The sequence below is a fragment of the Botrytis deweyae genome (assembly GCF_014898535.1).
Source record: "Botrytis deweyae strain B1 chromosome Unknown BDEW_019, whole genome shotgun sequence".
NCBI classification, from domain to species: domain Eukaryota; kingdom Fungi; phylum Ascomycota; class Leotiomycetes; order Helotiales; family Sclerotiniaceae; genus Botrytis; species Botrytis deweyae.
Genome location: NW_024066226.1, coordinates 426,235 through 439,743, shown reverse-complemented (window position 1 = coordinate 439,743; position 13,509 = coordinate 426,235). Strand labels below are relative to the sequence as shown.

The window sequence follows — 13,509 nt, the reverse complement described above, 5'->3', positions numbered from 1 at the left end:
TTTAATTTTATTTCTATTTTGGATTTGATTTTTGGATTTGATTTTTGGATTTGAATTTGAATTGAAATGAGGAATGAAAATAAGATATCCATCTAGGAGATACCTACGCTATGATACGAGTACACATACCGAGAAATATCGAATTTACCGGATAGCTAATCATACCTACATACTAGGTAGGTAAGATTACCTAGGATCAAGAAGCCCAAGCAACACTACATAGGTACTGGCAATTGAATCACATATGAAGTTTCCATTTTGTTCCTTAACGTTACTCTGTTGCTGTTAGCTAGGTAGGTAACCTTATGGATATCTAGATAGTTGAGTTAGTATCCCATAAACAGAATTGAAACTAAGAATAAGGGAGAAGGAGAAAGGAAGAGGAAGAGGATTTGTTCCTTCCTCATACTAGCTAGGGATGGTGGATAGTTTGGCGCGCTCTTGGAGATGGATGAGTGGGTGTATCAAAGATGGATTGGGTTGTTTGTTTGTTTGTTTTGTCGTCTGATCTGATCTGATCGGATTGGATCTGATTTTTAACTATGAATGTGATGGGATGGGATGGGATGGGATGGGATGGGATGGGATGGGATGGGATGGATTAATTGAATCAATGGATTAAATGACCATCTTTAAGCCATCATGTTCTTGGCGTGTTTGGGTATTAGTGTTGTGTTGGTAAGTTGACTGGATGATGCAATTTGAGGGTGATGGTACATCATTGTACATCAGTGTGAGATGTTGTTATGAGATGTGTGAAATGGAGTGACGGGTACTAGGTATACGGTACAGTAGTACGATACTATATTAGATAGGTGGGTAGAGCGACGAGACAGACAGACAGACAGAAAGACAGACAGACAGACAGACCGACAGGTATCTTAGCTAGTTTTCGATCTTCCTACTTGCTGGAATTTGCTTTTGTTTGGATATCGAATGTGTTCTTGATGGAGAGGCTTTTAATTAGCACGCGAGACATTTGCGAGGAATTTGGTCGGCGCACCCGATGAAATTGGATGGGATGGGAGGGCGCGCGAGGATGAACTCTCGTGCGCATGGGGCATTTGTTTATTGATCATTAGGTATCTACCTATCGACATCTATCTACGGGCGATGGAAGGTTTACTTCTTTTCTGAGAGGACACTATTGATGGATAGCGGGAGTAGAGATAAACATGACTTGGGCATCCATACCAAATGGTTTATGCCTTGAAGGTGTGTAATCTACTCTGTATGTCGGATATATGTATGGTATGTCTGGCACTGAAATAGCTTTGTGATTAATATCGTATACTCGAGTACGATATGGAGAGGGATGGATCGTCGTTTGAGTCGATATTACCCCATTTTCCCGAATGTTGGTTTCATCATGTAATAGAGTGGGCGAGTGGATGTGCTAGGTACCTACTGGAATGACTATGATTCCTGCTGGTAGAGAGAAATTGGAGGGAGGCGGATATGATTGGTTCTATTAGTCTTGTTAATGACTTGTTGAGCAGGATTGAGTATGAATGTATATGAATGTATATGACTATATATGAATGTATATGACTATATATGAATCTATGTGAATATATATAAATGTATATAAATGTACATATATAAAAAACAAGACTACAACTATGACTGCGACTACAACTCCCATTCCGAGACTGCTCCCTGCTCCCAAGACTGGCTCCAAGACTGCGTCCCCTGCTGCCTCCCCTGCCCTGTTTCCCTTAGCTCCAAGGGAAATTCCCCCACATTATTCGGGAGATCATCTAACTTTTGCGTATCGTAGGGGGCACGGGGGAAAGGGATGTATCATGTGTAAAATCATCAGATGGGCCAAGTCTTGAGTGGAGGAACACCGTCCAAGCAAGTTCACCGTCCAAGCCCAACATTCCATTCCTCTCCCTTCCCATTCCACGGGCAGAATAACGTTCAGTGGGAAAGGCAAAAGAAAAGGTATTTTTGGATTTCTCGGGATGCCTAGGAAGGGAGTAAGGTTACAGGATGGTCGTGGGCATGATCTGGTGATGGTCGGGTGTTTATTGATTTAATATTATCATGTCCTTCACCATGGAGGAGAGCAGTGAAGGAAAGGAAATGAGATGGAGAAGGACAAAGTATGAGGAGAAGTACAAGTAGAAGTAGAGGAGGGAGGAAAGAGAGAAAAGAAGGAAGATATATGATATTTATTACTTGCTATCTATTTACTATATGTCTACAATATTACATACATCTTTATTACATCTTTATTACATCCCAAAATACTTGTTATTATATTTACCAAATTTATTAAAATTACGCTCATTCATCATTCATCATTCATCATTCAAGCCACGACCCATTTCACCCACCCACCCACTCACCAACCCTCCAACCCACCATCCATCCATCCACCATCCACTTATCACCTCATCCTCACCCACAGCCCGGTTTAGCACTGCTTTTCCCATCTGCAGGTACATGATTTATTAAGTGGGCGGTCATACATTTCAAATCTGGGGGTAAATTCGATTCATTCAATCAATCAATCAATCATTCAATCAATCATTCAATCAATCATTCAATCATTCAATCAATCAATTCATTCACTCATTCATTCGCTCACTCACTCACCCTCTCACCCTCTCACCCATACAATTCAATTCTTCTTACATCATAATAATAATACCTGGGTACTTCTTACTCACTCACTCACTCAAACATACCTACCTAACCTAACCTCCTGACTTACTACCCATTCTACATTATCAATTTCTCCCCTCCTCCTCCCCTCTACTCTACTCTTCTCTTCTCTCCTCCCTCTTCCCTCACTTAATTCTTCTTTACTCTTTCTATCAATTCAACGGGGAAAATAATGCCCATAAGAGTAATTACTAAATCTTCAATACATCATAGAACGACCCTTTATTACTTATGATTCGCAACTTTTGCATTTTACTCCTTTTTCCTCACTGATTATCCCATTTGTTTCGTTTCACATCATTCCATTCATCATGTCGGAAGAAAAGATTCAATCCCCTCAACCTGCACAACCCACACAACAAAAATATTCGAGATACAGATCAGTAAGAGCCTTGCCAGCAAAACCCGATCCCGCACCTCCAACACAAGATGTTCAACAAAATCAAAATACTTCCTTGTCGAGGACAAAAAGTATGTCCAGATATCGACGTCCAAAGGTGGCCCCCCAAAACGATCATTCGCCCCCAGTACCCTCGTTACCAGTCTCACATGTCCAATCGACATCTCCAAATCCCGCCGCGAGAATTCCAATGACAAGGCGAACAACAGATCCAGTTGATTCGGCCATTGGCCTTCCATCAAACTATGCGCAAACGAGACGCCCCATTCCCAAGCGATCGCAAACCCACTTGGGAGCGACGGGGGAATCCCAAAATTACGATGAGCGACAGCAGAGTTATGAACCAAATTACAATAGTGACAATGGCATAAATCAACAAATCCTCCTCTCGCCATCGCATTCCCCTCCACCGGTTTCTCTCCCGGTTCAATTGAGTGATGAGGAGACGGAGAGGATCTTGGCAGAACAGAAGCGCAAGGATTTGGAGCGATTGGAAGCAACGTTGGATGCCGCTGCAAATGACTCGGTCAAGAGCCCCCCTCAGAAGTTCGCATTTTTCAGCAGTAAAAGACGTGCTACTACAACCACCAAACCGCCCCTACCTTCGGTCCTGGATAATATTGCATCAATACAGCGTACGATAGGTGATGGTCCTCCTAGAAATGATGCCCCTGTCATCAATCCTGTGGGTATACAACAGGGTGGAGGAGGAATAGTACCGCAAACCGATGCTCCAATTTCAGCTTCAAATGCGCCGGAGAGAGTAAGTCTACTATGTCTAATGTAAAAACAGAACTGACAATTTTATTTTAGAGAGTTTTGATTCGCTGTAAACAGTCATCAATCAACCTACCAGTCGACGGAGACACTACTCCCATGGATATTATAAATTCTGCTGCGAATATCATGTCGACCCATATCGATCCACACACTGCTGTATTGTTGGAATCATACACAACTCTTGGTCTAGAGCGCAAAATTCGTCGTTATGAACATATTAGAGATATTATGAATTCTTGGGATAGAGATACACAAAATTCTTTAATTGTGGAAGGTTGCGATTCTTATGATCATGAAGAAGACCTTGACGCATCATCGGTACCCACAGATGCGCCTCAAGATGTGACGGTGCAGCTTTATCATTCTCAGAAACCCGGCAAATGGAACAAACGTTATATTACACTTCTTTCTTCGGGTCAAGTATTTGTCTCGAAAAAGTCGGGGGTGGGTATCAACGACAAAGATTCAATGAATATTTGTCATTTATCTGATTTCGATATCTATACCCCAACCGCACAACAAATTAGGAAAACACTCAAACCACCAAGGAAGAATTGTTATGCTATCAAGAGTCAACAGAAAACTGCCATGTTTTTGAGTGCAGAAAATTTTGTACACTTCTTTTGTACTGATGATCACATTGCGGCAAATGCGTGGTACTCAGCTGTTCAGAGATGGAGAAGTTGGTATTTGGTAAACAAAAAGGGTGAAGGTCAGAAGAAAGCTACCAAAACTGTCAAGACGATGAAAACAAAAATTGCGTCAGGGCCAGGAACGGGAGTTAAAGGTGTTCACACACATAGGGTAAATGTTTCGGTGGATGAAGATCCATACATGATCGGATCATTTAAGCCATTACTTGACATGGACCGTTTCGATAAATCAGAAGCAGATGATTCAACCGAGGATGAAAGGCCGATGCAAATTCCTTTTCATCTACGAAATACATCTACAATAGCACCTCTTCCTCGCCTCGTACAAGAGAGACCGCCGGTAGCATACCGAGCACCACCTCAAGAAGATCAATTCGCATCGGGTGGATTATTGGGAAGAACATATTCGGTCCGTCAAAAAGCACTACAGGATCGAGAAAATAGTCTCAAAAATGGATCTTTCACAGATGGTCCAACTCTCATAAATGGCAGCGCTCAATCTCGAGCAATGTCGATGCCTACGAAAGCCAGACGTTTAGAAGTAGCTAACACAGGTCTTCAACGTAGTCCCAGTAGTAAAAAAACAAAACCATTATTGGATTTCACGCCTCAATTTGAAGAGGCACCGCAGTGGAATAAAAAGGGCAAGGGTCATGGTGTAGCGGCTCCTTCAGGGTTATTATTGGTCGAGGCGGCGAATACGCCGGAGAGTGGGTTGAATGATATTCCAAAGGCAAATACAGTGTTTAGGAGAGAAACGACAACTCAAAGACCGAGAACAAGTACGAATGGAAGGGATAGGGGACATTTGGGGACTAGGGAACCATTTATTAAGGGTGGATTGGTCGAGGGTTCATTGACGGGTAGTGGAAGAGATAGGGGAAGGGTGGGGTATGAATAAGATATTGGAGACTGGAGCATGGAGAATGTAGAATGCAGAGATGGTCGAGGGATTGAATTTCTTTTGTCTGCGATGGATTTCTGGACCTTTGAGGCAGGTATCGAGGGATATGGCAATCAAAACTGGATGGAATTCCTGGCCGAATTGAGAAATTGGTTTGGGGGATATGTTTGACACTTTTTGCGGGTGTTTATGAATGATTAGATACCATACCAGTGAGATGGGGGAGATACCTAGGTAGCACTTCTTGCAACTTTTTTCGGCTCTGGATATTTACTCGTTGTAGGTAGGTAGTTATACCAATTTGATACGTTTGTTTTGGGTTTGAATGTTTGGGGCTTGGTGTGAAGTGTTGTGTTGTGTTGTGATTTTGTGATTGTGTTTGTTGTATTTGTATTCTCTCTCTCTCTCTCTCTCTGAGTGTGTTGTAATGTGTGTATATGTGTATGTGTATGTGGAGATTTTTGTATGGATAATTCTTCGGGGAGAGGGGATGTGAGGATATTGTGGGCGTGGGCGTGGGTGTGGGTGTGGGTGTGTATACAGGTATGTATATGTAGGTACTTTACTCTCTTTGTAGTTTTGCTCTTCTTTTCTTTTCTCTTCTTTTCTCTTTCTTGTTTTAGTCTTTTCTTTTCTTTTGTTTTGTTTCTTGGGTTTTGGGTTTTGAGATGGGGGAGGAGGGAAGGGAGGAGGGAAGGGAGGAGGAAAGGGAGGAGGGAAGGGAGGAGGAAAGGGAGGAGGGAAGGGAGGAGGGAAGGGAGGAGGGAAGGGAGGAGGGAAGGGAGAAGGAAAGGGAGGAGGGAAGGGAGGAGGAAAGGGAGGAGGGAAGGGAGAGGGATGGGAGAGGGATGGGATTGGGATGGGGAGGGGGTGAAGAATTAAGTGAAGAGGTGGAGGATGGATAAGGGATGAGGAGGGGAAGGGGTTTGAGGGAGGAGAGAGGGGAGAGAGGGGAGAGAGGGGAGAGAGGGGAAGAGCGGGAGAGAGGGGAGAGAGGGGAGAGAGGGGAGAGAGGTTCCTTCTTAGAAAGGAGAAAAAGAAATAGGAAAAATATCTATCTAATCAATAGTTATCAATAACTAACTATCTTTTTAGTATTCTTTTCTTTTCTTTTCTTTTCTTTTCTTTTCTTGATTATAATTATGAGATATTATAAAGTAAGGAAAGGAAAGAAGGAAGGAAAGATAAGAAGACATGAATTTATATTTATTTATTTATCTTATTTTAATCTTGAATTTTTGGTTTATTTATATTATTTAGAGACTCGGAGTAGAGTTATAAGAAAGAGAGTAGTGAATATTAGAAATAAGATAATCGGGGTTACGATTCTTTTTATCTTTTATTGTATTAGTAAAGAGTCTTAGTAATTTATTAATTTTTTAGCAATTCGTTAACCTTTTTTTTATTAATATAAACTCTCCTAGTGAATCGAATCAATTTTTTTAACTTTTTATTTATAAAAGATAAAGATATTCTAAACTATATAAAATAATTATTAATTTAATTTAATTATAAATATCTATTTATATTATTAAAAGAATAAAAATTATAAGAATTATCATCAAAAGTTATAAATTACTAAAAAGTTGATGAATTACTAAAGTCCTTTTATTGTAGATAAAGGAATGAATAAATATAAACCCTATTAGATGTTTTATAAATATTGATGTTAATATTAATAGATTATTAATATTTATAAGATTATCTCAGTAAATAGATTTTATATAATCGCGAGGGTAACGATAATATTATAAATTGTAATCGTAATAGTATTAGTATTAGTATTAGTATTATTAAGAATAGTAGATATTTTATCTAGAATTTTCTTTATTAAATATTATACTATATATTCTATAATAGTTTTTGAGATTCAATTTTAGAATTAATTTTTGAGATTGTATTTTCAGTCAATTTATAAATTTAATTAATATAATATAATATAGTTTATATAATAAAATATAATACGATTTTACATAATAGAGTATAATATAATCTAATATAATAAAGAGGTTAAAATATTAATAAATAAAATCATCTAGATAGTTAGAGTTTATAGATAGATATCTATTATATCTATAATATATAATCGATTATTATATCAGAAATTAAGAATTTTATTACGTATTTGAATATTTAGCCTCTTTTTATTTATTAAATTCATTTTTATTATCTAGTATAGTTTAATAAAGATATTAAGTAGTTAATAAGCTAGTTAATAAGCTAGTTGATTAATTAATTGATTAGTTATAATTATATTAAATATATCGAGTTATAAAATAGATTAAGCTCTACGAGTTATAATTTTATTTTATTTAAGAATCTTAGCAGTATAAATTAATTTTAAGTATTTATATTAAGGTTATTAGTTATTAGAAATAACTATAATAAGAATTATAAATTAACTTATCTACTATTCTATATCATATAAGGAGAAGTATAGGAGGAAGTAAGAGAGGTTAAGAGGTAATAGTCGGCTCTTTCAAGCAGCCTCCTAGTTCCTAGTCGGGGAAAGCGATTATCCCCGGAAAACGATTGTCCCTAAAAAACTTCGAAAATACCATAATAATTGAATTATATCAATTACAACCTTTATAAATTATATAATTATTAATAAAATATTGATTTCTATTATTTATTTATTACATTTATTATAATAAATAAAGTTAAAGCTAAATGTAGTAAATTATATTATTGAATTTAATAAGATTATAGTAATTTAATAATATCAAATCTATTATTCTTTTTTTAAGAATTAAATAAAATCCCTACTAAAATTTTTAAGGACAACCGCTTTCCCCGACTAGGAACTAGAAGACCGCTTAAAAGAGCCGACTATTATATATATATATATATATTATAGCTTATAATTATATAATATAGATATATAGTAGTAGTAGTAAATTCATAATCGATTCGATCTATATAGCTATATTAAGACTATATAATACGCCTGTATCTGTATCTAATTGAATGAAGTAGATAGGAAAAAAACATAAACCCCCCCCCCCCTCGGTGTACCACCATAGGTATATGTAGTAGGTCTTTTTGATGGAATAACAAGTGTTTGTTTGTTTGTTTGTTGATTGTATTGTTGTGAGGGTTATTTTCGATTGATTGATTGACTGACTTAAACCATGATATCCAATTTTTCAAATCTAATTAATTTTCCATACCTACTAATCATTATTCTCATTCCGCAAAAGCGAATATGATCAATAGTTCAAGAAAACACAGTCTTCTGTAAAGAAAAATCCAACACACACTCCCACTCAACAATCCATCAAACAACCTAAACTCCTCCCTCCTATCTAAATCCAGCTACAAATCCAACCCATCAAACCCCTACCTATATAATCCCCTGTCTAGTATTCTCAATCCCTCCATTCCCATTCCCATTCTCATCATTGACACCAACCCAAAAATTCAAACTGTTGCACATCTACAATTTAGCTCAAGAGACTAATCATCCTTTTCCTCGCTTCATTACCTAGATACCTGTGTACTACCGCTTTGTTGCGTATCTGACTTTTAGCTTGTATGTACTATTACGATATGAATATAGTAATTTAGATTAGATAGAAGAACTAGAGGTTCAGAGATTCTTTGTTGCGTATCTGGATTTTTAGTTCGAGGGACTAGAGAGGGTTTCGTCGTGGTGTGAAGGGAAGGAAGGGAGGGGTGAGGGTTTGGGTATTTGATATTTAGCTTGTGTGTACTATTACACTATGAGATAGGTATTTTTCTTATAGGGAAACGAGGGTTTGAAAAGTCTTTGTTGCACATCTAGTTTTTAGTTCGCGGGACTAGAGATCTCTTTGTGGGAAGGTGAAAGGGTCATGAATGTTTGTTGCTCGTCTGCTTTTTTAGCCTCGATATACTTTGGATGCGGATGCATGTTCATGGTTCTTTTGATCATGTCCCCACGCGCAGATGGATGGTGAGTAACCTACAGACAATTGTTGTATATTTATGATTTTAGTTGGGAAGGCTGGAGATACTTTGAGATTGGTGCTTTTGAGAAATGATCGAGATGGAGAGTTATGGGAGGCGTTGCAGGAGGAATGTGATGAGAAGTGGGATATTGTTGGTTAGTTGCTTGGTTGGTGGTTGGTTATCTACCAATTGGTGCTAAATCGCTTGCGGCGGCATCGCTTTGTTTATTTGGTGTTGGATTCGGGGGCGTGGATTTTGAATCCTGAGGATGATCGCTCGTGTTGAGATGCGAATTTGATTCGAGTGGTTTACTTTTGGGTTGATGTTGGTTGGTATTGTTGCTGGTGTTGGCGTTGGTGTGGTCTTGACTTAATCATTTCCGTTGAGTTTTGCCGTTATGGCTTTGGTATTGGAGGCTATGGTGTTGTGTAACATGATTATTTTAGCTAATAATGATTCTGAAATTTGCTCAGTTAATCATACTTTTGCTCATCCGGGATCGCATTAGTAGCTTATAATAGCATAAGAACTATAAGCCCTAAAACCACCAACACGTCCCTCGGCCTCACCAATATCACTTTAGGGACATTAGGTACATTAGTTCAGGCCTCTAAGTTCAGGCACTTCAGGCATTCGAGTTAGACGAATTCAAGGCATGATGACCTAGTCTAGTGCTGGATCTCGCTTACCATTAGGGTCAATGATGCTTGCTAGGCGTGCGAGGTTAGGGGTTAGGCGGTAAGAGACGGTAGCTAGGCGGTAACAATAGGCAGGATTGGTACATGGCAACGACGCGCAATGAAGGTAACTAATTTTTCTAGTCGACAACTAAGCTGCAAATATTTTCAAAGCATGAAAATCTCATTTTAATTTATAATTAATTCACCATGGCTCGAGGACTTAAGTCATTGACTATTTGATCCACCTACGTATAACAAACAAAGTCACAACTTATCAGTAACAGTATCATTTTTGCACATTGAGCTATCAACAAACAATGATGTGTGTTAGAACTATCATCATCAAGGCTAACGATCCCTAATAATACACCTGATTAGATGCATACGATATGTACGTACAACTCTAACATAGTCATTTGATATAACTTTATTTTCCTCCTATCGTACATGTATGTGCTCCTTACCTCGGCACGTTATTGATTCATTCCCCTTCCTATTCCCCTTTATCGTCTGCATGACCGTAAACATCCCAGCTGGCAGCGGCATCATCGTTAAGCCTTAACGTTTTGCCCGGCCCCATGTCCCCACTCCAGCCGTCCTGACCACACATCCCAGTGTTTTGTTTTGTTTCGCATCCAATTAGCCCCCGTTAGCTTCAGCCTTAGCTTCAGCCTTAGCCTCAGCCTTCACTCTTTTAGCCTTGCTTCATGGGCTTACTAGCGAGTATATTTAGGGGCCTCGGATTTTTGTCCCTGCCAGCGTCAAGTGACCTCTAGTCAGGATTATAGATTAGATATGATCATACTAAAATTCCTGACATGCAACAAACGGCTGGTAATAAATTAACAACTGCAACTAATTTTCTAGGTGTGCAACAAAAACATCTTGCTTGTGGATGTTTTGCTTGTGATTCCTGCAGGACTAACAACTAATGCAAAAGCTAAGTTTTGAGGTGTGCAACAATACAATAATGTCATCTCGATGAGTGGATATTATTGGCGCCAGTATTGAATACTGTTACCATGTCTGCAGAGCTAATGGAAGAGCTAAATTTCCAGGTACGCAACAAAATGCTCATTCTGAGAGCTAATACAAAAGCTAAGTCTTTAGATGTGCAACAGACGACTGATTCTGAGCATGGGGTAATGATTAAGTGAATTATAACTACGGCAAAATTGCAATGTGATCATTTCGGATAGCTCCGAGCTTTATTATGGATTTAGATTTATTTGATATGACAGATATGATATGAACGATTCCATGAATATGCACAAAAACATCAACACCGTATCATGAAATTAGAGCGAGTGTGTGGTCTGGTTTCATCTTTCCTGCGATACCCAAGTCTGCTTCTCCTCCTACGACGGCAGGGCCTCTTACCGTGATCTGTTGTTGAAGGTTAGTTGATGTGTCCTCGCAAAAGAGGAGAGGAAGATAGTAAGGAGTTTTTGAAAAGGAGGAAGCATACCTGTCCAACGGAAAATGTGTCAGAAGTTTGATACTCCTTGGTATCCTTCAAAAAGATCTCGACGGATGGAGGAGGCGCTCCAAAGTGCGAGTATTTCTCTGAACCATCGTCTACTCTGTAATCATATATACCAGTTTGAGAGACAGCGCCTGCCACCTTTGATGCTGTAAGGGCGTACACAATTCTTGAGCCTGTGTAAATACGGAGATCTGAGAGCATTTCAGCGCTCAAAGGTGTTGACGGTGCACCAACAGGTTCGGAAACGTAAATTAAGCGAAGTTTCCCAGGCGTTGTGCCAATGATTGGGCGAAGATGATCGTACATGCGGGAAAAGACGGTGGCAAGAGGCATAACACCATTCTGTACCAAGGATCGAGTTTGAAACCAGTGGATGACTTGATAGAGTGGGGAAGTTAAGTTATCCTTGGTTTCTGCGTGGAGTTTCGCGAGAGTGGTGGAAGAAGCAACCACAATCGTTGGGGATGTACCCTTCGTTGCCAGAACGAGATCGGGGTCTTTGATGGCAACAGATGTTAATGCGACGGAAGAATTTGAGTAAAGTGCAGAAAGAGTTAGGATCAAAGGATAGATCTTTGATAGTGGTTCCGCTGAGAGAAAAAGATCTTTAGATGTGATACGTTGAATAGTGGGTATGGAGGAGAGTTGACCGGAAACACCGGCCACCAGCACTGATTGAGTGTATTCCACGAGTTCTCCATTAGGCCAGAATGCAACGACTTTGTTAGGCTCCTTATCATTCTTGTCAACGACGGGAAGTTCGGAACCTGCATGAGCCTCCTGATCTTGAAGAATCTCTTGCCAGGTAGAAACATTCACAGCTCCGCCAGTACCCTTTGGAATTTCATTCCAGTCCATATGCTTGCTGCCATCATCCACCACCCATATCATTTGCTGCAAAGCGGGGTATGACTTTGTCACTACATCAAATGGGAAAGAACCAACAGCTGCAATGACCGTATCCGCTTTGGACTTTTGTATCAATTCTATTAAGCTTTCGGGAGATTCGTCATATGGCAGAAGTATCGCACTGAGATCGTAGAAGGCACAAGCGAACAACGTTGCTATGTATTCGATAGAGTTTGGTAAATATATTGCAACGTTAGTTCCGCCATTTTGCTTGATATGTTGACCAATCAAGTTGATCTGACGAGTAATATCGGCTGTATCAAAGTTAGTAAAGCGAAGGTATTAATTCACAATGCTGTACAAACCAAGCTTGTGAGTGACTAGTTTATCGGAACCATGTATTGTCATGAGGCTGCCAATATCTCCAGTTTCTTTCCCTTCCCTATCGACAGCCCCAGTGACTGCTTTACGCCAGATGTCTCTCAAGTCACCATTGCGCCCTGGGGTCCATTTCGAATCACCAGGGTCTTTGACGTTGAGTCCTGAGTTGAGAGGTATGCCATGGGGGGAAGTGTGATTTCTGAAGACGGCAGATTGTCCTTCTTGTCTGACTGGAGATGCCTGTGATTGACGGGCTAAGAGCATAGGATGTGAATCCGGATCGCGAGATGTTACAACTGTGTACACAAAGAAGCCGATGAGAACAGTAACAATTAAGGTTGAATAAAGATCCCAATCGCTGAGAACACCTGTAATGCTCTCATCGAGATAGAGCATGAGATTATCGAACCCCATCCTGAAAGATGTTTCTAAAAAACGTATTTGTAGCTACAATAAGTTGAAGGTGTCTTCATGAGTATGAGTATTAACAATTTATAATACTCGTTTCAAGAGAAACTCCGCGGGCGGGTATTTGGGGTTGCTTGGTGATACGACAGCTTTCTACGGGGCGGGGTGATGATATCCGGCACTAATCAATAGGACCAATCAATGGACAGGGGTTTAAAGTCGCGCTAATACCAAAGTAGAAGCGCGCCTTGAGCTTTAGCAGAATTCACGATTTCTTGATCAAAACAACTCAGGAAGAACTACCAGGAAAGGTTTTATTCCTTCGATAACCTTCTCGACAAACAACAATGCGAACGTAGATT

General features: G+C 39.5%; 2 protein-coding genes across 2 annotated transcripts; one reads left to right on the top strand and one right to left on the bottom strand.

Annotated features, from left to right (window-relative positions):
• Positions 1 to 2,409: 2,409 nt before the first annotated feature.
• On the top strand, positions 2,410 to 5,800 carry EAE98_007847 (uncharacterized protein). The gene is made up of 2 exons (XM_038955470.1): positions 2,410 to 3,836; positions 3,887 to 5,800. The coding sequence occupies exons 1-2, from the start codon at positions 2,985 to 2,987 to the stop codon at positions 5,405 to 5,407; spliced, it is 2,373 nt and encodes a 790-aa protein (XP_038808199.1). The 5' UTR covers positions 2,410 to 2,984; the 3' UTR covers positions 5,408 to 5,800.
• A 5,513-nt stretch (positions 5,801 to 11,313) lies between these two features.
• Positions 11,314 to 13,153, bottom strand: EAE98_007846 (uncharacterized protein; the record flags this gene model as incomplete). Its single annotated transcript, XM_038955469.1, has 3 exons — positions 11,314 to 11,409; positions 11,492 to 12,672; positions 12,724 to 13,153. The coding sequence occupies 3 exons, from the start codon at positions 13,151 to 13,153 to the stop codon at positions 11,314 to 11,316; spliced, it is 1,707 nt and encodes a 568-aa protein (XP_038808198.1).
• Between the last annotated feature and the right edge of the window lie 356 nt (positions 13,154 to 13,509).